Consider the following 24,235-nt stretch of genomic DNA (forward strand, 5'->3'; position numbering starts at 1 on the left):
ACACTTTTTGCGGGTAGTTTGTGATGTTAGGCCTGTCAGCTCCAGCGGGGATTTAATAACCTGACTGGGACGGGTCAGAAGGGTAATAAAAGGGTGAATATATTTGATTCGATACACACCCACAAACTGTCAATCAAACCAGCCGTCAACTGAAAACATCACAACCGCCTGGAGGAAACAAAAATACTGAAGACTAAATGCACCATTTATGACAACATTTTGTGGCGCCTGTTCATACTAAAAGTTCAAGTTGGGCTGTCTGAAGACATCGATTACAAATTACTTCCAAAAAGATTACATGAGATTTCAATTTCATGATGACAGAAGATGGATCACATTTTCCTTAATAAAGACTTTCATGTTGTCCTCTTCAAACACACGGTCTGCTGGCTATCATTATAAAAGATATTGCAAATCTATACGGTATTAAACTGTAAAACACTAAAAACTTTTCTTCAGTATCGGCACAGACCTTTAGTATGTGATGATGATGACTTTCCCACGAGCCCATCGCCCTTAACAAAGCACTAAAAAGTCACGTTATCGAGATGCGGTTTTGGACAAATCCCTGATGATTATTTTGTTTTAATTTGGAGGGGCCGGACGGATGAAGCGTTTACCCCCTGAAGAGAGACTGATGAAAACGATGCTTTGTTGCTATTGACAACCACTTCCTCCAATCATACAACATCATGAAAATGAGCTCCGTGCTTTGCCAAGTCATTATGGGGCTGTCATGTTCACGGTTAACCCCTCCTCTCTTCAGAGGACGCTCCGCTTCACCGGCCCGCTCATGAATACACTGATTAGAGAAGGAAAAGGTCACACGGCCTTCCGCAGTTTATTTGGACAAACAGAGGGATGATTCTGATGAAACAAAGCAGGAAATTAAGTAAAAAGAAGAAATTCAGTACGCAACATTATGTGTCTTTTGAGGACGTCACCACTGATGTCTCACTGACAGCTGGCCAAAACACCGCTCATCCCTATTAATGAGAATGTAGATTTAACTACAATGAATAATTTATGAGGACGTGTGACCACAATCAGAATGCATGGGTTCTGCTATAAATGCTAAACAAACAAATCAGTAGTAGTGCAGTTGGGTCGGTTCAGCATTTTTCATCTTGTTGACTTCATCTGATTGCTTTAAAATGAACAGATCAAATAGCAACCAACAGCCCAAAAGCAGCCTGCATCAGTCTAAATCATACAGACAACTTGGAGAAAAAGTTTCAAGCCTTATTTCTGCCAGTAACACAGCCAACTCTGACCACGTCTCATTTTTTCATTTGCTCTTTTTCAGCCGTCCTCTGCATGCGAGCGTACGGGTTACTTTCTGGGAAGAAACGCAGCCAGGCGCTGCTTTTTTATGGGCAGTATATGGATCTCCTGCGAGCTCACTTTCTTTACTTTAATGCCTCTATTTTTAGGAATCTTTTTGAGCGAGTCGCTGGATTCTCCTCGCTGGTCAACCTGGACCCTCTGGAGTGCCGCGAATCCCCCCTGACCTGCGTCACGCTTGATGGAGAAGTTCTTCGTAGAAACACCTGACAATCCCTTCAGCTTGCTGCAGAAAATCGCAGGCATGGCATCTTTGACCGACACGATGACTTTGGCAGTCTGCGACGTGCTGACAATCTCGATGTTGCCGCTTCCCGCGAGGGCGTGCGGGTCGTGCACCGCCCCAGCTACCGCGCTACTGTGACCGCTGTCTACCACCCACTTGTGCTGCCGACTGAACTCCAAAGATGCCAGACCACTTAGCAGCTTAGTATCTAGCTTTGGGGTACAGTCCACCGGCCGCAGAACCCCAAGAGCCAAAGTCCCACTGCTGACATCATCACCCCTGTGGCACACTCTATCCCGGTCAGGGGGCCAGGGACCGTATGGGCTATAAGACTTGCTGCGTGTCTTCCTTACACTGGGTACAGATAAATCAAGGACATTGTCCTGCTGACATGACTGGATCACTTGCAGACTGTCAACACGAATGGAACGTTGAGGCGCCCTGATGGATAAGTCTAGCACCTCTCCGTCTGTCACTACAGGGCAGGGTGGTTGGATTGATGCCATTTCCTTGATGGGTAACATCCACTGAGGAGAGATGTCACTAGGTGAAGTCTGTGTGCTTTTATTCACATTACAAGATGATTTAGGGGGGTCTATATCGAGCTTGGAATCCTTGCACACGGAGACTGGAACTGGGATTGGCAACGGGATTGGAAGAGGCACTGGAAGCGGGATTACGACGGGATAGGGAACAAGTAACGTGGCTGGAGGCACCAAGGGGGCTAATGGGGAGCTGTAGGGGTGTGAGAAAGGTGATGGGGGGAGGAAAGCTGTGGTGATGTCTACTTGTGGGGAAGACGTCGGGTGACAGGTGGGGGATGAGTTGCCTTGACTAGGGAAGAGGTCTTGTATAATGGCAGCAAAGTTAGGGTTCTGAAGGAGAGTCAGTAGACTAGTGTCCAACACTGGACATGCATCTTTTTGGTCCAAGACTGGGGGCGGACCGAGAGCTAGGGAAGGGTTCAGAATGTTGTTTTGAAGGGGAAGCGGAAGGGCAGGACACGTGGCGGTTTGTTGAAGCAATTGAGGATTCAAATGTTGGAGGATTTGTTGTTCTAGGACTAGGGGCAGGGACACTGGACCTTGGCTGGTCATCAGGTAGGAAGCTGCACCTGGTTGTCCTACTTGGGGGCCGGTTGAACCTGCGAGAATTGGCAGCACTACTGGACTTTCCCCCAAACAGATTGGCTGGAGTACGGTCGTCGCTACTTTCAGGGCAACACCGTTTGGAGACTCTGCAGCGGGAGTCACAACCGGGGTGGTTTGAACTGTGAGCAGGGGTGACAGGGAGCTTTTCGTGATGGCTGGAGAGGTGACGTTCCATGTCTCGGTTGGGATTATCGGAGTGGCCTCGCTTTCAAGTTTCCCGACGCCATCGGACGCCCTGTTGCAGACCTCTTCCTGAGGGTTCGCCATGTCTACAGCTACAGAATCTTTGTACGGCTCTTCCATCGTGTCTGGTGTGTATAAATCTCTTTCAGGTGCTGTAAGATGAGAATTCCATAGTTTTCTTCAGTTCAGCTGGGACATCAAACCCTACGACGTCAAAAAGAAGAGGATTAGCAGATGCAACTGTTAGCAGTTTCAAATTTATTACATCCTAACGTGTTCTCTACAACCTTATACCCAAAGCTAACAAGGCACAGAGGAGGCATCGTTTCCTTTCCTGCTAAAAGTTAAGCCATCTGTTTTTTTTCCACCGAGAGCTGTAAGCTTTCGCAATGATGTCATGACACGAGAGTGGAATCACAGACACAAATGCAGAACTATGGGAGACACCAAAAAGCGTTTACGCAGACTGGGAGACCTTCACAGGGACGGAGGCGTCATTTGGATGGGAGGAGAGCGAAGTGAGCGCTGGGGAGGATTTGATGAAATTACGTCGCAGAGTGCTTGGGTTTATTTGTTTATGAGCCAGCTTTAGTGGAGTTTATTACACAAAATGCTGCCAAGACTGTGAAGTGAACCTCCCTCTGGCAAACACACGGTGTAGAGAGAAAAGCCAGGAAGATGGAGGGACAGAGAGTGGGAAAAAGCGAGATTCAGATTAAAATAAAATAATGGCATGACAAAATGAACAAGAAGAGCATGGTACAAATCCTGAAAACAATCCTTGAAAGAGCCAAGTTTCTGGTCTGCGTTAACATTGAAAGATCAGTTCCCCGTCATGTTTACTAGAACCCAAAACACTGCAGCGATTCATCAACACCAGACTTTATTTATGTTTTCAAGAGTATGACGACAGCAATGCTTCTTCTGTCTGTAATATTTTATCGTGCTATGGAAGGCTGGAGGCGGGTTGAGCACGCAGAGAATTGCCTTATCTGCATTTTTTCAGGCAAGCTGCGAAACAAAGGAAAGCTGCCTACTGATTTAAGACTAATTGTGAATTTCAGGGGCACTTCTAAAGCACTGAATGTCCAAGGCTAGGCTGACAGAAGAACAGTGGAAATATGTCAGATAAGGAAGGAGACGACCTTAAACACAGAGAGAGTCAAACACTGACCTGAAATCAACTCTTCAGAACATTAAATACAAAACCTCATCGTACCGCTTAGATCAAAATGTTCTTCATTAGATAACAAACACTTAATACGGTTTATGAGCTGGTTTATTTGAACAAAAAGTGACACAGTTAATATCAAATACTTTTTAATACTTTGATGTATTTGTGAGAGCATCTCAAATCTGTTTCAACATTGCAGGAGAGTAAACCAGATTCACTGTGAATCCACAGCGTCTATGAATTTATCTTATGACCGCACAGGTTGGGTAACATCACGTGTGTGAGACGCATTTGTTTTCCTCTCATCAGTCTCTGCACAAACGTGTCTTTAATTTAACATTAGTCTCAGTCTCCACAGCGGAGATGCCAAATGACGCTATGAATAACTCAAACTGAAGCGCTTGGACAAACACGTGCTTCAAAAATGCTACCCTATTAGAATCTGAGAGGTACAGCCAAAAACCTCCATATAAATCCTGAAAGGGAATAAAAGTCGATAAATTACAGCCGACTATTGGAAAGCCAACAAGGTGAGTCGCCAAACTGTGCATGATTTGTTTTGGAGGTATTGCGCTCCAGATGAGCTGGCGGTCGGGCGACTGATTCCTAAAGTGTGAGAAGCGAAAAGCAAATAGCATTTAAAAAAAATAAAATTCAAAAATTGACTTTCCATTTCCATTTAGAAATTTCCATTTAATATTATTGCACAACACACTGCTGGTCAACCTCACATGAATTGTGAATTTCATCATTCAAACCTTTCGACCCACTACTACCCAACACAACAGTTACATGTCTCATCATTATAAGTTTAATATGGTTTTATCAGTCTTCATCTCTTATTAGATAATACCACACGGCATTGCAACTTAAAGTCCCAGTGAAATTAAAAATTACAATTCCTATTTTTCATGAAATATTGCAGTGTTTATTGTAAATAGCTTACCAATGTGGGTCATTCTCTTTTTAAAATTCGTGTGCCCTTTTACTTCAGTTAAAATCTGAAAATGCACTTCCGTCCTGTAATGACTATTCATCTCAAATGATGGAAGTTTGACGGCTTGGGCGGGGCATCTGTTAACTCCTCCTCTTCAACTGTCAGTCTGCTCCCAGTTCCATTTCAAAATGCAACGGCTGTTTTTATACATCCAATCAAATTGCAGGGAAAAACAAGCCACGGCCACACTTTTTTCTCATTCTAAATTTTGTTTCACTCAGAACTGAATCAGAATAAGGAAGTAAACACGATCGCAACTTCCGGTTCACGAGGGACTTTCATTCTACAACTGGAAAATAGAACAGATGGAACAATTTAGCAACAATCTTCGATTCCATCCACAGGTGCTGTTGTCATGGCAACCGCAGGGTTAATAAAGCCTCCTCACAGAGTGTGCTGAAGCTGCCATTTTGTGTCCCCCATCATCAAAGAACAGAGACGAAGATCACACATGAATCCTATCGTCTAACATCACCCTGATAAAAACGAAACAGGTGAAATGAATCTCATGATACGTGAAATATATCTGCGGTAACAGACAATTAAGTCTGTTATTAAACAAAATGACTTTGCCACACTTCACCTACACAATCACAACAAAGTTTAATAATCAGATTGACCCTACAGTAAATATGAGTAATCCCAGTGTTGGGTGTAACTAGTTACTAAGTAATTAGGTACTGCAATTAAATTACTTTTCCCTTGAAAAAGTAAAGTAAGGGACTACTCTTATTTTTCCTGTAATTCGATTACAGTTACTTCTGATGTAATTAAACTAAATACTGTGTAATATCTACAATAGTGGAATTGACATAAAAATTCAAAGTCTAACTTTAAAATGCATGCTTTAATGTATAATTCTCACATTTGTAATACTTTGGTCAGTTAATAAGAGTACTTTATATAGTTTTATTTGAATGAATTAAAAGAGCAGTTTCATGTCTAACCTTGATTCACTTAACTAATCAAGGTTGATGTAGGATATACGTAGAAAGTAATTTGTAATAAGTAATTAAATACTTTTTGAGAGAGTAATTTGTACAGTAATCTAATTACACTATTGAATATGTAATAAGTAACTAGCAATTAATTACTTTTCAGAGTAACTTACCCAACACTTAATGTAATAATTTACTAAACATGCCAGCGCTTCTGAATCCAAATGCTTTTCAGATGCCAAAACAAACCACAAACCATACTAATATACACTCATAGCGTTCGTAAAAAAAATCATAAACCTAACCTAACCAAAATTCCAGATAACCAGAAACCGATTTATTTTTATCGTGAGTTTATAAAAGCTTAGATTAAATATGAAGCGTATTAAAGCGTATTCTGTGTCACAACAAGAGGATAGTAAATATGATGTTTGTTTACCTTTGCCAATGACCATCAGTGCATTTTTTAAAGAACTGATCAATTAACATTTAATTCTATAGTACATAATGTATAAAAGTTGACCAAAGTGCTTTACACTACCAGAAGACCCTTGTACACACAACACATCGATTTCAATTCATCTGCCCAGCTTAACAGGGAACATTCACACAACATTTCCTAACGTTCTCAAAAAGTTCTCTCAAAGTTATCGAAAGAAAACGTGCACGTAAAAAAAGAAGAAGAACGTTTTATTGACATTTTATGTCGTTGTTAAATATTCTAAAAAAGTGAATGTTAGCAAAACATGAAAACAATCAACAGAGGGATGAAAACAATCAACAGAGGGATGCTGCTCCAGAAAATGAAATGTAAAAGTCTTTCTTGACTGAATACATTGTGATTATATCAAAAGGCCAACTGGCTTTGTTGAAGCTCCAGTCGAGCATCCATGTGTGAAGCGGTCAAGAGACACCCTCAATGGATTTATGGGGTTGGGAAGTGTTGCTGTGCAGAAATAATCCAACTCACAGAGAACTGTGTCTGGATACCGCTGACATCTCAGACTAACAAAACACAGAGAGAGAGAGAGAGAGAGATAAAAGAGCAGCGTTTTTTCACCATGTGCTATTTTCGGCCATGACAGTCATTTAACTGTAAGCGTAAAGCGATAAACATGAAAGAGTGAAACTGGTGGTCTGGCAGATTCTGATTTGGTACCATACAGTATTGAGACGATCTGCAAAACCACATGGAAACTACACACACACACACACACATGGGTTAACAGTTACATTGTGTTTACAGAAGGATCTGACCTCAGGTCAGTGACCGTGAGTGCATTACAGCAGCAGCACAAAACTGTTTTTATAAATAAAACATCTTCCTGACTTCAGAAGGTCTCTTTCATATCTCGAATATTTCTCCTAGATATCAGTGAGATTAAATGAAGAGCAAATGGAAACCTTTCCTTAAATCTCATCTGCGTCTCAGATATTTCTCCTGAGAAAAAGAGTTTGAGAAGAGATGTCAACAATGTGTCAAACTGAGCTCAGATTCGTCTCGTCTGCAATCAAAAGTCAATATTATTGAAGATCTGAATACCAACTCAAACATTTCTCATCGAATGTACTCAAACTCCAGATGATTTCACATTCATTTTACACCTCCAGACTCTTCATGTGTTTAATTACAGTCTCACTTGTGTCTGTTTTTATTCCCACCCAGCAATTTTAGGAGAAACATCTGAGACTGAGTTGATACTCATAAACAAGAGCAACCTCTTATGGGATGGCTGAATACTGGTTTAGAAACCTCTGGACGGTTTCAAATATTTGATCAGGAATTCATTCATGTGTAGCTCTTTTATGACATCATCTCTGTCTGGCTGATAACCGGGTCCACAGCACCTGCTGGTTCAGCCCTCTCCAGGGTCACTGCCGGGCCTGTCACACAGCTGCACGAGTGGATCTTATCAGTTCATGAATAGTGTGTTTGTGTGGAGCTCAGACTGAAGGGTGGAGTGTGTACAAAGACACAGTCAACAGAAGGGCCACAAAACACATCTTTCCACAGCTACCGGAGCAAACAGACGTACAGAGAGAGAGTTCCACAGATCTGAAGTCATTTCTGTAGACACACTGTCAAACCATCACACACACACACATGATGGCAACAGAACAAAGATGTTTCAAGATTCCAATCAATACCCTATGCTGCTTCCCTATTGGGCGACATGAAACTTCACAATGTGCTAAATGCTGGGATGTAACAGCGGTTGCCAGGAGGTTGCTATGCAGTCACTAGGGTATACTGGGGGTTGCCAGGATGTTGCTATGCAGTTGCTATGGTATACCAAGTGGTTGCTATGCAGTCACAAGGGCATAGTGGGCGGTTGCCAGGACGTTGCAATGGTGTTCTGAGTTGCTGTGCAGTCACTAGGGTATAGTGGGTGGTTGCCAGGATGTTGCTATGCAGTTGCTATGGTGCTCTAAGCTTCTATGTGTTGACTAGGGTATAGTGGGTGGTTGAGAGAAGGTTATTAAGGTGTTCTGAGTTGCTGTGCAGTCACTAGGGTATACCAAGTGGTTGCTATGCAGTCACAAGGGTATAGTGGGCGGTTGCCAGGATGTTGCTATGCAGTTGCTATGGTGCTCTAAGCTTCTATGTGTTGACTAGGGTATACTGAGTGGTTGCTATGCAGTTACTAGGGTATAGTGGGTGGTTGAGAGAAGGTTACTAAGGTGTTCTGAGTTGCTGTGCAGTCACTAGGGTATACCAAGTGGTTGCTATGCAGTCACAAGGGTATAGTGGGCGGTTGCCAGGATGTTGCTATGCAGTTGCTATGGTGCTCTAAGCTTCTATGTGTTGACTAGGGTATACTGAGTGGTTGCTATGCAGTCACAAGGGCATAGTGGGTGGTTGCCAGGACGTTGCAATGGTGTTCTGAGTTGTTATGCAGTCACTAGGGTATAGTGGGTGGTTGCCAGGACGTTGCTATGCAGTTGCTATGGTGCTCTAAGCTTCTATGTGTTGACTGGATATACTGAGTGGTTGCTATGCAGTTACTAGGGTGGTTGCCAGGAGGTTGCTATGTGCTTACGAGGGCATAGGTGGTTGCTGGGGGTGTTCAGTTGGTTTCTTGAACATTGCTGTGTGGTTGCTAAGGTAATAATACATCTGGTCTTGATCTGTGATTATAGTTGAGAAATACATTAAGCACATTAGCATCAGCAGCTAAACCACAGCACAAAACCAAACCTACAAACCAAAACAACAATTGCTCTGGCAAAACAGAAAATATATTCCACTAATGCATCTGAAAGTATATTAAATATAAATGAGCCCAAACTTAAACATAAAGGCCTCGAGCAGATCTCGGACTGTGGTGGTGGTGGCAGATGCTATAAATAGGATGTGGATGTATTGGAGGGCTGTTTTAATTAAATATGAGGTAATGTGATCTACGTAAAGCAGACAGCAGATAGCTCGCCCCTCTACATCTCTTATCATTAACAGTGAGATGACTCTCTCTCTCTCATGCACGCACGGTCACTTAAAACCCGCTGTTATGACAACAGGGTCAGAGGTCAACAGCACAATCCATACAGGAAACAATAAGAGGCCCTACTAGCATTTACACTTCAGAAAACATAAAGTGGCTGTGACAGAATACATGTGCTGACTTACTGTATTCACCAGAGGAATAAATAAAGACCTATTCCGATATGAAAGATATTATTAGATATATTACATGTATGTCCCTCTTGAGGTGAGATATGTGCTCAGTTATTGTTCTGGCTGCCTCTATAAGAAAAATCTTTGTTTTGTTCATGTTTTTTAAAGGACAATTCATCCAAAAATAACCATTTATTTTATAATTTATTCATTCTCAATCTCATGTCATGTCAAACGTGTATGTCTTTCTTTCTTTCTTTCTTCAGCAGAACACAAAAGAAGATATTTTGTTGATACCAAACAACAAAACCACTAAGACATTTCTCAAAATATCTCCTTTTGTGCTCCACTAAAGAAAGAGTCACATACAGGTTTTGAATAACACTGGGCTAAACTCTTTCTTTAAGGATGAGGGCACGTCACATCAAATTGCCTTATTGTGCTGTTTCTACAGAGTGGCAGATAAATTGGGCCAAAATACAAAAAATGTTCCCTGCAAAACAAATCATATTCTTCTACGTAGACTTTCGTTCGAAACATCCTTAAAACAAGTATATATTTCGCTTAAGAAGCAAAACAATACAAGGTTTCCAAATGAATCATACAAACAGTTTTTGCTTAAAACAAAAAGACACTGTTTGAGAATGGAGAAAGTAAATGTTTCTTGGTTTGTGTTGTTTTCCATTGAATTACATGATACCTCACTGGCAAACAGCTTGTTATTGTTGTAAGCAAAAACATCACAACATTTCTGATATATAGGCATAAATGCTCATTTGTCTTCTCAAATAACAAAACGAGCAACTATCCACCTGTCTGATTATTCTCAATGGTCTACATATAACATCCTAATAAAACATTATCTCTAGTATTTACGAATGTGTGTGTACGAACAAAAGCACAAGAAATGATCTGTGATCAGTGTCATGATGATGCTGAACACACACACAGTAATTGATTGACTGATGCTGATGCTGGACTTTATACTGACACATATCGACATGGATACAGAAACATCCGGGGAAGGACATTAAAAGGTCCTGATTGTTTACAGACTTAACTGTTTTATGTTTGCGTCTCTTTGCATTTACTACTGGAAATGAACACACATAGTTTTCCTCTGAAAACAACAACACTCTTTCAGTGTGAACTCTCACGGCAGTTTAAAAACACAGTGTAAATGACACATAGAGGGACAGTGAGTCTGTCTGTGTTGATACAGGACATTCCTGAGAGGACCCGACTCTGGCTTAAGACATAAATAAGATTAAGCAACTACTCACTCTGGAATTACACGGATTGTCTGTTTGAACCCTCACATGTTCCCCCTTCCAGAACTGTACGATCTAAATTAACGCAAGCATTTTTAATAATATATGTCTCGATGATCTCAAGCCCCATTCACACCAAAGATGATGACGATAACATACATTATACAAGCACAAAACCCATGCCACAACTATAACAATCCAGAGGAACGATATCATTGGTCTAACGCAGTGGTTCTCGACAGGGGGGCCGTGGCCCACGAGGGGGCCCTAGCTGACTTCCACGGGGGCCTCAGGATGACCAATAATTTAAAATTAGACAAAATGGGCATAGAAATACATGTTTAAACAACTAAAAACCAAGATATTTCTTATAATCTGTCCATTTATATATTGAATAAACACTTTTCCGGTTAATATCAAGCTCAGAAATACTTTATTGGGTAGAAATTTTGAGTTTTCGTAAGGGGGGGCTTTGAATATTGTTGAATACAGGGGGGGCCTTGGAGTTAAAAAGGTTGAGAACCCCTGGTCTAATCAGGCAATCAAAATCTGTTCAATTTTAAAGGGCTCACACAAATTAAGATGACATCACAGAGAAACAGAATAAATACAAGGGTGTCCATTGATGTAGACACTAACATAGTTACCTGATGTTATTATAATTATTGGCCTTTACAATTACGTGTGAGTCATAAGACATTGAAGGACCACAAAAATAATCTAATGACACACTCATCAGAAAATTATTACAATATTCACTATTTTGCTTAACATTTAGCATTATTTCTCCCAAGCGTAACACACAGTCTGGTTCAAATCTCAGTGAAGAAAGTGTGTCTGAATGTTGTCTTAATGATGTAATGGTTCTCTACAGTAATTGGTCCATGTGACTGAAGCGGGTGTTGACAGGTGTAAATGTGTGAATATCTCTGTACGCGGTGCTGATGTGTTCCTACCCAAATTAATGAACTCACGATGGCTGTTTGTCCATTTGTATTTGTGCGTGCAAAGGTCAAGAAAACCCAACCTGCTTTCATCCCACCCAGAGCACTAAAGCGTGCAAGCGTGACCTAATGCTTTTAAAAGTGCACGTGCGAGTCCGTGAGGTGGCATTGATTATTATAATCGACTGGATGGTGTCTGGGGTTACACAGTTACCACGGACACCATATAGGATCATCATGATGTCACAACTTCATTAAGAACGCTGGCGTGTCATTTTTCATCTCCAAGTCCGCTAGCATAAGAGTCTATAACATTACAAATGTGCCACTGAAAGGAGAGACAACACTCTCAACAATATCAATATAATACATCTATTATCATTTCTGCCTACGTTCAATTCCTTCAATGTTCATCTCTTTCGGTTTGTGCAGACGTAACAGATCAGAATATCTAGAAAAGCGAGCAGACCTTGTACCGTCCATCACCACTACTATTTAATTATGCCAATATCCAAGGGACCTCTTGTGTTACCCATCAGCTATTTGGAAACATTTTTGACCCCACAATTCCCTGGACGAACAAATTAAACACCCTATGACAACGCTCATCATTTATTCACCCTCACGTCCTTTCAAAACCACACATCTCTCTAACAGAGAGAATTTTCAATTTTCAAATTCAGAAGGCTTATAACCGGTCTCCATTCGGTAATAAGCATTCGAGACATTTTGCCCATGACATTTTACACAAAAGCGAGTCATATAGATTTTAAATGACATATGGGTGAGTAACCAGTGACTAATCTACAGTAAACCGTAAATAACAGACATGTATTTTTGGTGAGCCTGTCCCTTTAAATCCAGTGTATCATTCAAGCTAATAGAAACCTAATAACAAGTAACATTTGTGCCATAATTATTTAAGTATACAAACACACGTAGCCTATGTTCTTCAGTTAACCCCTGAATCCCTTTAAATCCACGAGACATCTTAACACCTGTGCACGAGCCCGACGGGTGACTGTCGGGTGTAGAGCCTCATATAACGTCGACACCCTGTTATTATGCATTTACAATGTACTCTACACTCAAACCGTCATATTACACAGAAGAGAAAAAAGCGACGCCACGTTAATCAATCAATGTCTTAAACGCCGAAAAACACGCGCGTACCTGCGCGTTAAACATAAAAAGATGAAATGATGTTAAACATGCACGAGATGACAACAGCGGCGACGAGACGTTACCGTGAAACCGTCGCTCCGCGGTCGCGCGTTATTTCGGGATTTTCCTTGACTCGATCCGACGGTTTTCCTGCTAACGGCTTTGAGCTCGTGACAGCGCGTGGTTCTCTGTATTTGTCGGATTCCGGTGGCGGATTCAGGCCTGAATCGCGCACACCACCGTGAAACGCGACGGATGAGTCGGTGTGACGTTTCTCTGTCGCCGTAGAGTCGCTCTCTCTCTCTCTCTCTCTCTCTCCCTCGCTCGCTCCCCCTCTTCTCTCTCTCTCTCTCTCTCTCCCTCCGCCTATCATCCCAGTGTTAGGTCTCGCGCTTCATGATGCATTATATTAAACTAACAGTAAATATATATGTATATATAATGTATAATACTAAAGTACTACTTTATACTGAAAAGTAGGACTACTATTATTAAAGTACAAATGAAGAGTTTGTTTCTAAAATGAGATAAAAAATCTAAAATCATGTTTTTTATTGTTATCATGTTTTTATTGTTTTTTGTTTAAATGGCGTAAATAAAAAAAACAACAGCAGTTTGATTGATATTAATTGGAATGCACAATAAAAAAACGGAGTTATTTCATTTTGGAAATAAACTCTTCAAATTTATAAAACAAATTACTTAAAATATTTAACGATTAATCAGGGTAAAACTGTGGTTAGACAAATGTTACCCTACCCGTACTAAAATAAAACCATGGTTAATTTTCCTAGGGTTTGGCAGATTACATTTGTATTACCATAGTGGTTTTACTACAAATATTATGGTCACTATATGGTTATTGTGGTGAGATTGTTGTAACGTTTTGGTAACTTTTTGGTAACTTTTACAACTTAAAAGCATAGTTCACCCAAAAACGAAAATTCTGTCATCATTTACTCGCCTTAAATTGTTCCAGACCTGTATAAATGTATTTGTTCTGCTGAACACAAAGGAAGATATTTGGAAGAATGTCAGTAACCAAACAGATCTCATCCCCCAATTTACTGCCATAGTAAGGAAAATAAATACTAGGGAGTCAATGGGGGATGAGAACTGTTTCGTTACTGACATTCTTCCAAATATCTTCCTTTGTGTTCAGCAGAACAAATACATTTGGGTTTGGAACAATCTGAGGGTGCGTAAATGATGACAGAATTTTCATTTTTGGGTGAATTGTCCCTTTAAAGAATAAAACCTTTAAACCATGATTAAGAACAACAAATGGTATAAATGTAACACATTTTAACGGTAAATCTCCACGTTTTCAGAAAACAAGTAGAATCCATTACAAACATCGGCTATACAGTTTTTATCCTGTTTCTATGGTTCCTGCAATATTGTAATAAATGAATAAGGCATTTCTGTTGAACCCTGAGAATCTTTCTGTTGTGATGTTAAATCTCAAGTCCACCAAACCGTTGTTTTATCAAATATAACTTGCGCAGGTCAGAATGATTGCGGTGACTCAAGTAAACCTGAAACAGCAGGTCAGACTGATGAAGATGTTAACACCACCCGGTTCTTTAAAGGTGACGGGCGAGGTTTCGGTTCCCGAGGCTTATCCAGGATTAGCTTTCATTGATGGCCTCCGTCAGAAGATGCGGGTGGGAGGAGGGGGTGTTGCTGTCGTTCCCAGGAGGGTCTGTATCTCCGGCGAGCAGCCGCGGGCCATGCCTGAAGCTCTGGATCTGCTGGGGGAGAATGTTTAATGGGTTTTAATGACCAGGAGGCCATTGAGTCCCTCACACAAATATCCTAAAGTCTGTTTCACTTACACAACTGTGAGTTTACATTATACAGACAGTAGCGGTTCACTAACAATGACCAGCGGTGTTTGCTGAAGCAAGGCTCAATATTGATATCTAAAAAACAGAATAATCATAGACACCAGGGGGAGAGCTCTTTCAAATTGGCACACCCTAGCAACCACATGATAATGAGCTAACGCCCTAGCAACCATCCACAACACCTCTAGCATTGTATGTAGGCAAACAGATTATCTTCCAAAAACAGCAACAAATACAACATTTTCTGCAAATCATCAGTTGAAACTTTCAGTTTACACATCAAGAGTTTGGTTCAAAAATTTTGGTTTTTGAATGGTTTTATTGTATTCGCTATATTTTATGGGTTATTATGGCTTAAATCAAAATAAACCAACTGCAGTTTGATTGATATTAATTGGAATGCACAATAAAAACATGTTTTTAGTTATCTCATTTTGGAACCAAACTCTTCACATATACTTTTGGTTTGTCAACATATTTTAAAATAAATGTAAAAGTGAAGTTTGAAAATCTCTCACAACAATGATCACTTGTCTGCTTCCAGCGATGATGTCATAATGGCCTGATGATGTTCTTATGGCTGTTGTTGGTTGTCATAATAAACTTGATGTCCTATGGGCTCTCTTTTTTGTGTGTGGATAATTTCATAAAAAAGATGTGGTATTTATACTGGAGGTGAGAGAGAAACTAAGGTAAAAACACTGACGGAAGAGCTCTAAGATGAACGAGGATCAAACGAAATCGGAGAGGTAATGACTAGCATTACAAAAATGAGAGTTGGGAATGAGCAGATGGGAGAGAAAAGTGAGCAATTAAGAGGAAACAGGAAGTCACATCTCTCCCTGTGATGGTAATGATGCTCAGCAGTCAGTGAGTGTGAATTTAGGTCACCCCCTCCCCAAACCACTCTGCCTTCCTTCATCCCCCATCCAGATAGGAAGCAGACATCATGCAGGAGAGAGAGAGAGAGAGACGCACGCTGTGCTGCAGGCATGGAAACGCAGGGAATGCCAGTGATGACACACGGGGGATGTGATTTTTGGAACCCGCTGCGGCTCTGACTCTTTGACTTCCTCTCAGAAGGTCCACTTCCTGTTACTGGCATCCAGTTAACTGTGGCCAAGACGACTTAGAAGCACAAGCTGTGACGTCTGCATGACCTGGCACAAACACACACACAGATGTAAACATATTAATGTTGAATCACAAAGGCCTCATGTGTAAGATTTCATGTAGACTATATCATTAAAGTGTGTGTACACAGAGTCAAACATTTAAGATATGCTGTGAAAAAAGTATTTCACATTTCAAAACAAGAAGTTATTCTCAAATCAGTGTTGATTCATTAATGTTAATGCATACTTTTATACTTTTGGAGGTAAAATCATGGGTTCAATGTCTTCTGGTGGGTCAAACGCTCACTGTGTCTGTTGTTGTTATTGTAGTTTTCACTGTGATAACACATGGCAGGAAATTGGCTGCGTGTATAAAGACTGATCTGATAAATCCAAACACTGCTGGACACAACTCTGACCTGTGGGAGGGCGGAGAGAAGATTGTTTTTATTCTCAGAACTCAATGGTGAATGTGAAGGGATGTCTGTTTAATAAGAATAACACAGAATACAGCCAATGTTTAGTACTGATAAGCGTTGCTGTGGTTTTTCAAAGATATTTTAGCTACAATAATACATCTTTCACAGTATATGCTGTAGTATATTCTAAATAATCGAGGCATACAATAAAGCAGTATTAGAATATTATTAGTGGTAATGTACATGATTTGTGTAGTCAATTACTGAATTTTGGTGTTTTATGTGTTATTTTTGTGTAGCTTTAATCACCAGTGATTACGATACTATGTAATGCTGCCCTCTGCCGGAGAGATGCAGTATTTCAAATCTGAAAAATGGCGCTTCTAATCATTGGGTGGCATTTGTTTCTTCGTCATCAATTATTATTATAAAATACAAACCTATAACATTTCCGAAACATCACAGGCAATGATGCCATGGGTCAGGAGGAAGATCCATAGTCCAAATCACCTAAATTAAATATCTAATAAAATGATTATTAAAAGGACCGGACTGTGTAGTCAAACACCTAAACTCTTTAATTGATTCCCCCTTGTGTGGTTATAAAATATCTTTCTTCTGTAGAACACAAAAGAAGATATTTTGAGAAATGTCTCAGTGGTTTTGTGTTCATACAATGGAAGTAAATGGAGTTCAGTGTTGTTCAAAATGTCTTCGTTTGTGTCCTGAAGAAGAAAGAAACCCATACAGGTTTGGAATGACATGAGGGTGAATAAATGATGAAAGATTCGTTTCACTGGGATGCTTCATAAATTTGGGGAAATGTTTACGGTAATAAAGTCTGTTCACCAGCAGAGGGCAGAAAAGAGAACACCACAGCACCTTGTGCATTACATATCCTTCAGTTCGCAGTCTTTGAGAATCGAACCCATGACTCTAGGTTGCAAGCACTATGTTCTGCCAGTTCCTTTGAAGACTACAGACAAACATAGCCCAAGACCCGAGTCCAAACACACATGTATGTACACACACTTAGTTGTGCAGGTGCCTCATCCTGCCTCCTGACATCACGCAGTGTGTATATTTACCCCACAGCAACACAAGACATGAGTGAGATTTGTTTACCATCTATAGGTCAAGACTTCAAACCACTTCAACTTTCTCTCTAAAGTTAAAGGGCATCACATGATCACTGCAGGCTGACGATACTGTGACATTCACATGATGTGTTGATCTGTCTGAACCTGCCTGACTTCTGCTCGGAAACTGACATCTGAGGAATGAACATTTCCATAGCTTGTAGCGATTGTAGTTTCTCCTTTAACCCCCATTCCTAAAGCTGAAATCTTACACATAACTGACAATATTAGATTTATAGTAAAAGATTATTAAACGCACAGCTAAACCTGTACACACACTCACTTGAAAATAATCATGTTTCATAAAACATTTGTAATGTTGTGTTTTTGAGCGTCTCTGGGATTGTTTCATAATTGCAATTATGTAATATATCTGAACCCTGGTTTACTAGTTACTATAACAGTTGAAAAAAATAAATCTTAATCATTCATAATTGTTTACTCAAAACTGATATAACACTAAGTAGAGAATGGTGAATTTGACATTTTTAAGCGGTAAACAGTCATTAAAGGGCTCATATGGCGAGAATACCTGTTTTTCTGTGTCTTTGAACTCAACTCCACTCAACTTTATTTATATAGCGCTTTTTACAATTTTCATTGTTACAAAGCAGTAACTTTGGTGTGTTGCCCATGCATGTATTAGACACATAAAATTGCACAAACGAAAGTGTCTTAACAAAAGATGCATTCTATGTAAAAGCGAACGCTCACCCAGACCTGCCTGAAACGCCTCATGTAGCCACACCCCCACAAATCTACGTCAGCCGGTGGTCTGATTGGTTTAAGACCGCCCAAATGTAAACACAAGTAAGGTGGGCGTACCTGTCAGTACAACTGAAGAGGAACCTGATGTTCCAAATATGGTCAGAGGCGTTACATTTCCCTCACACGCTTGCAGTATTCCACCAATCACTACGCACTGGTGAACTGGCCAATCACAGCACAGCTCGCTTTTCAGAGCCATGAGCTTTGTTAAAAATCTGCGCGTTTGAGAGAGGCGGAGCAAAGAGGAGATACAAACATGCACCGTATGTGGAAAATACAGCGTTTTTGAACCTTAAATCGTGTTTACACATTACGTTACATCTAAAACAAACCATAATATTCCTTTTAGCCGTGTCATATGACCCCTTTAAGATGAAGAGCAAAGTATCTAAAATAGTAATATTAATAATTATGTCTATATAAAATAAACATAAAGATAGTTTCATCACAGTATTTTTTGATAATTTCTACAAAAAAAAAAAAACACTACAGCGTATTAAATTATGAGACCAGCACCATAAAACATATTACAATAAAATGTATTATTGTTGATGTGCAAAATACAATATTTCTGTCTAACCGGTGACTTATTCGCCAGAGTAAAATTTTGTTTTTCCTGGCTTCCAATGTTATTTTACTAAGTTACAGTCGCCATCTAAGATAATTAAAATCTACGTTAATATGGGTTTCTGTGAAACTAACAGGTCAGATAAGAGAGTCTAAAAGCACATCAATCAAGAAAGTGATCTAACCATCATGTTGCCATGGCAACGGGATTATCCAGAAAATTTGAACCGCCAAATGCAACGTTTGACAAATCAGATAGAATCAAGTCCCTTATGACAATTAACCGTGGGTTTATTACTGTAAAAGTTTAGCAGCCATGTTTCCGTCGGTACATTTGATCTCAACACACGTTATGTTTACAATCTAGGGGTTTCACCAAATAAATAAAACGTTTATAAACGTTGTGGAAAAAACAGCAAAATACAGGTTCTCATCAAAATATACAAATATATTATAATTCAATAAAACCATTTATCTGTTCAATGACAGCAGGCATTTTTACGAATAGTTTGTGTTTTCAATGTTGGCTTGCTTGAGCTGTGAAGTTTTGGAATTGTGGACATTTCTTTGGCTTTTCGTTTAGTATAAAGTGAAGAACACGCTGGTGGCAGTGTAGTTATATAGAGGGAGTGTTTCTCAATCTTCTCAGGTCGTTTACGCTGTTTGATGGTTAAGCCCAGCGGCCACTGGAGGCAAAGTTTCGGCTCATGGAGTAAGTGAATTCAGAGTTCTGATGTTTTCCCCACGCGCCGAACGGGACGACGATGATCGTGCTGTTATCCTCAGAGCCGTACTGTAGAGCCTGCACAACACACACAACAAATCAACACAACGCTCAGCGAGAAAACCTAAGCACAACAGTGAGCTCTTCCGTTAAGAATGAACGAACAGTCCTGGGGTTTACTCGTGCGGCGTGTAGGGGATGACATAAATTCAGTACCAGCTCAGCGATGATGTTTGCGGCCTCGGTGGGGTCGTGACACTGACTGATGACATCACAGATCTCCTGGTTGGTCATGATGAAGTTGATGCCGTCAGTAGTGAGGACCAGGAAAGAGTCGTGAGCGTGCTGCAACTAGAAGAGCGCAGAAAACTATTACTGAGGTGCTCAGACACACACACACACGCGCGCGCGCGCACGCACGCACGCACAAACACACACACGCGGTCTTACTAAAGTGCGAGTGGTCTCAGGTTGTGCGATCACTCCACTCTTCTTTAAATCAAAGTCTCCGATGCTGCGGGTCATTGCCAACCGTCCGTTTACATTTGCTTGACCAACACTATTCCAGGTCACAAACCCACCACTTCGCCGAATTCTACACACACACACACACACACACACACACACACACACACACACACACACACACACACACACACACACACACACACACACACACACACACAACAATACTATAGTGTTCTTTTTAAAGTAATACACAATGCTTGTTGTAAAGTGTACGACCACACAAACAATAAAACTGTACACTTAAACTGTGCATCTCACTGATAAACCCGAGCTGTCCTCTGAGCGTCTCTGCTGATATTTATAGCACACAAGCATGTTACACACGCAGAGAGCTCACACGTATCAGAACACGTTATTCCTGGCGTGTGTGCGTGTACTGTGAGGTTGTGTGTGTGTATGTGTATTCACCTCTGTTTCTCATCTTTCCTCTCTGGCGTGTGGTCATCTGAGAGTTTGCGGGCTTTTCCTTTTCGGCACAACAGAGCTCGACTGTCGCCAACGCTGCCAACAACCAACTCTATCCCGTCTCTTAGCAATGCAACCGTCGCCGTGGTGCCCACCGTCATGAGAGATGCTGAGAAATAGAGAATGATTGCGCTTTTAAAGTGATGACATCAGAGAAAACCGAATTATTTGTGCTCTTTTGAGTGAACATTTAAAGTCCCCGTGAAACCGGAAGTTGAGATCGTTTTTACTTCCGTATTCTGACGCATTTCCGAGTATTAGTGGGCGTGGCTTGCGTTTTTCACTGCGAATTGATTGGATGTGTAAAAGCAGCTGTTGCATTTTGATATGAAACTAGCAGCGGACAGACAGTTGAAGGGGAGGAGTTAACGGATGCTCCGCCCAAGCCGTCTAATTTACGTCATTTGAGATGGATCGTCACTACACGGCGGAAGTGCATTTTCAGATTTTAACTGAAGATTATGAAGGGACATGAATAAAAAAAAACGAAACACAATGATAAGCTATTTACTATACACGCTGCAATATTTCACTGAAACAGCTGATTTAGTTCTAAGGTAAAAATAAAAAGCTTGATATAATATGATCCCTTTACTGTGTTTATACCATTTCCATATATCTGCAGCTCCGCAGCTAAAGCGGCATCCACACGCAGGAACGCTTCAGACAAAACTGCCTCCAGATCTGTTTCCACCGACAAACATTTCCTACAAAACACAAACGTGTTCAATAAACAATAAACACAACATTTGCGATGCTTTTATTTTGCTTTCACATAAGAGCTTCACTCTTCACAACTGCATTTGTGTTGCACAGAAGAAATACAGTTTGACTGACACGAGGATGAACATGAAGACAAACTTTTCGTTTCTCGGTGAACTGTTCCTTTAAATATCTGAAATGAGTGCACACCACAGCATTCTCAAAAATACTTTGGACTTTAAGAGTCCGCGCAACCCTACCGGATGTGCTCCTCCATGTGTGTGTGACAGAAGTCGGCGGCGTGCGGTCCTCCGTGCCCGTCAAACAGCGCAAAGTACTGCGTGTCAGGCGTGAGCGCGCTCGCTCGCAGACGGTCCTCGTTGTCACGGCGACGGCCGATGTGGGATGCTGAGCCCACTCTGGACAGGCTGATGTGAGGGATGGGGGTACCGTAACGAATGCTGGGGGGCAACAGGATGGGCTCCTCTATCCGATTATCCCAAATCCCGAATGAATCCCACGTCGCAGGACGGCCGCTTCCATCCACGTCCAAGCGAGACGATCTCCATCGGACCCCGCTCACCGTCAGGGGTCGCGCGCACAGACACCTGCCCGGACACGCGCTTGGTGTCCGACCCAAGGAGGAGAGACTGCACCGGAGCAGGCGGGAAAACGAGAGCGCAGAGACGGACATTGCGAGAGAGAGAGAGAGAGAGAGAGAGAGAGAGAGAGAGAGAGAGAGAGCGCGCGCGCGCAGTGGAGGTGTTCCTTCAAGGGAGGTGTTCCTTGGCGCACTTCTGATGGGACTCCTATAAATAACAAGTTAGCAGTGTTTGATAGGCCAAGTGTCACTGTTGCTTATACTTAAAGTTGGCGATTTAAATAATAAAAACCCCAACCCTTATTTACACAACCATGAAACCCCACATGCCGGGTGAACGTCATCTGAGAACTTTTGCAAGAGCTACACGTCAAACACACACAACTGTACAACTGTAGAAATGACTACACTTTGTGACTTTGACATTGATATTGCATCATGTCAGTAACATGATATTAGACAGGCAACATTATTATACCCAAATGAACCCAAAGCCTTAATTTCTCATGCAATAAAATTACATTTATTAAGAAAAAGTCTATTGTTGAATTTAGAGACTAAACAAAACACGTTTAATTGAGCAACCAAGTTACATGTAGACACGCAGGGCCAGAGGCTTACCTGTGACAAATACTGCACCTTCAACTGTAGTTTCCTAGTTATTTAGATGTAAGTGTCCGTCCCAACGAAGTGCGCCAAACTCTCTCCTGTCCTGCTGGGGTGAAAGTGGGACACACACACACTCACACATACTAAAGAAACCCGCTACAAGCTCAGATTTTCTCCTCAAATACACCTGTATTCCTCCAGGCGGCGCTCGGCGGCTCAAGACGCCCGAGTCATCCACTAAACCGCATTGAAATCTCAAGACTTAAAGGTTGTCCCAGACTAAAATGAATGTTTGAGCTGTCTTAACTGAAAATAACTTTTCCTGAAACAACTTAAAATATGTCAGTGCCATTGTTTCGTCTCAAGAGGCACACCAGTAATGTTTTTCACTTAGGCATATAAGAGTTAGTCCTGACTTAAGTTATGCCCTGTCTGTGAAACCGGGCCAGTATGTTTTGAGTCACTGAGACATACAAACCTACAATCGACTGCAATTATTATTTTAAAATATTAACGCCTGAAATATACAGAAACTCCGCTCCTGAAAGTTCTACAAAGTTTTTTGCGCCGAGAAAACTAACAGCTCTTACGTTATTAAAATAAGCAATGATCATTATTCAGACCTATATTACAACGTCAAGGTACACCTCGTTCATTTTGAGAAACAAAGATTTATTTTGTTTCCATTCTAGACGCTTTTTCTATTTCTAAAGACACGTAGGAAATCACGGTCCAACACACAGATCAGCCAATCACAGGCCGCCTCTGCCCGTCCAATCAGAAGGGGGGCGTGTATTTTGTTGGCTCACAACTTTCCTCTGACATGTTCTACATGACATTAATGTTTAGCATGTTTATTTTTACCCTTAAATTCGTGCACCAAATAGTCTGACATACAGCGTTTAAAAACAGCGATGTTTATAAATCTAATTCTCATTTATCAACATAAAAATGCATGTATAGTAGATTTGTTTGGAAATATAAACTGTATTATGTAATAACGCAATCAATAATAAATATTAATAACACAATTATATCCATGGCTGAAAATTTACTGGGGGGCTAGTTGGAAAGGGTTTTTAAAGGGGGCGTATTAATAAAACTCTATGGCTGGCTATGTAACACATATAAATGTTAACTGAAGAAGAAATGCAGACGACAAGAACATCTTTTCAAAGTATATAGAAACGAATCAGAAACATTAAAACACTGCAACTACACACATCATTTCATTACATGCTTGACTTCTGTCTAGATTGTATTTATAATTTTGACCAGCATGTGTCGCTGTTTGTGTGCGTGTTTTGTTCTTTTGCGGAACTGGGCAACTGTTAAAGGGATAGGTCACCCAAAAATTAAAATTACAAATATTTGTGTGTGTTCAACAGAACCAAAAAAACCCCATACAATTATTTCCTCAGAAATCTCCGTTGCTAACATTCTTCCAAATATCTTTCTCCGTGTTCATAAGAACAAAGAAATTAAAGGGTGAGTAATTCATGCCAGAATTGACATTTTTGTGTGAACTATTCTTTGAAAAGCATTACCCCATTTCCAGCCCTGATTATATCAAAATAGACATTCAGAACCAGTTAAATAAAAGTATGCAGAATTGGTTCTTAAGGATTACACTGTCAAACTGTGATAAAAAAATGTATAAAACATCTTACGATCTTTTTTACATTTATGAATCCTAAAACTGTTTATTTACCGTATAGATTTAAATAAGTCCCAGATCTT

The 24,235-nt window shown here is 40.7% G+C and overlaps 2 protein-coding genes across 2 annotated transcripts; both read right to left on the reverse strand.

The window, feature by feature from the left end:
* Positions 1-1,323: 1,323 nt before the first annotated feature.
* zmp:0000001174 (retinoic acid-induced protein 2) lies at positions 1,324-13,370 on the reverse strand. Its single transcript, XM_057363347.1, has 2 exons — positions 13,092-13,370; positions 1,324-3,108 (listed from the first exon to the last, which is right to left on the reverse strand). Exon 2 carries the CDS (start codon positions 3,022-3,024, stop codon positions 1,333-1,335), a length of 1,692 nt encoding a protein of 563 aa, XP_057219330.1. The 5' UTR covers positions 3,025-3,108; positions 13,092-13,370; the 3' UTR covers positions 1,324-1,332.
* A 5,532-nt stretch (positions 13,371-18,902) lies between these two features.
* On the reverse strand, positions 18,903-22,638 carry ppm1ka (protein phosphatase, Mg2+/Mn2+ dependent 1Ka). Its single transcript, XM_057319187.1, has 7 exons — positions 22,508-22,638; positions 21,546-22,094; positions 21,190-21,290; positions 20,527-20,692; positions 20,041-20,185; positions 19,807-19,941; positions 18,903-19,668 (listed from the first exon to the last, which is right to left on the reverse strand). The coding sequence occupies exons 2-7, from the start codon at positions 21,977-21,979 to the stop codon at positions 19,537-19,539; spliced, it is 1,113 nt and encodes a 370-aa protein (XP_057175170.1). The 5' UTR covers positions 21,980-22,094; positions 22,508-22,638; the 3' UTR covers positions 18,903-19,536.
* Positions 22,639-24,235: the final 1,597 nt, after the last annotated feature.

This window comes from Triplophysa rosa, linkage group LG21, assembly GCF_024868665.1.
Source record: "Triplophysa rosa linkage group LG21, Trosa_1v2, whole genome shotgun sequence".
In the NCBI taxonomy this organism is placed as follows: domain Eukaryota; kingdom Metazoa; phylum Chordata; class Actinopteri; order Cypriniformes; family Nemacheilidae; genus Triplophysa; species Triplophysa rosa.

Excerpts from the sequence above, each read along its gene's own strand:
- zmp:0000001174 (XM_057363347.1), bottom strand. The coding sequence starts at position 3,024 with ATGGAAGAGCCGTACAAAGATTCTGTAGCTGTAGACATGGCGAACCCT.
- ppm1ka (XM_057319187.1), bottom strand. The coding sequence starts at position 21,979 with ATGTCCGTCTCTGCGCTCTCGTTTTCCCGCCTGCTCCGGTGCAGTCTC. Across the intron at positions 20,186-20,526 it reads AGGAAAGATGAGAAACAGAG|AATTCGGCGAAGTGGTGGGT; the intron begins GTGAATACACAT and ends GTGTGTGTGTAG. Across the intron at positions 19,669-19,806 it reads CAAACATCATCGCTGAGCTG|GCTCTACAGTACGGCTCTGA; the intron begins GTACTGAATTTA and ends TGTGTTGTGCAG.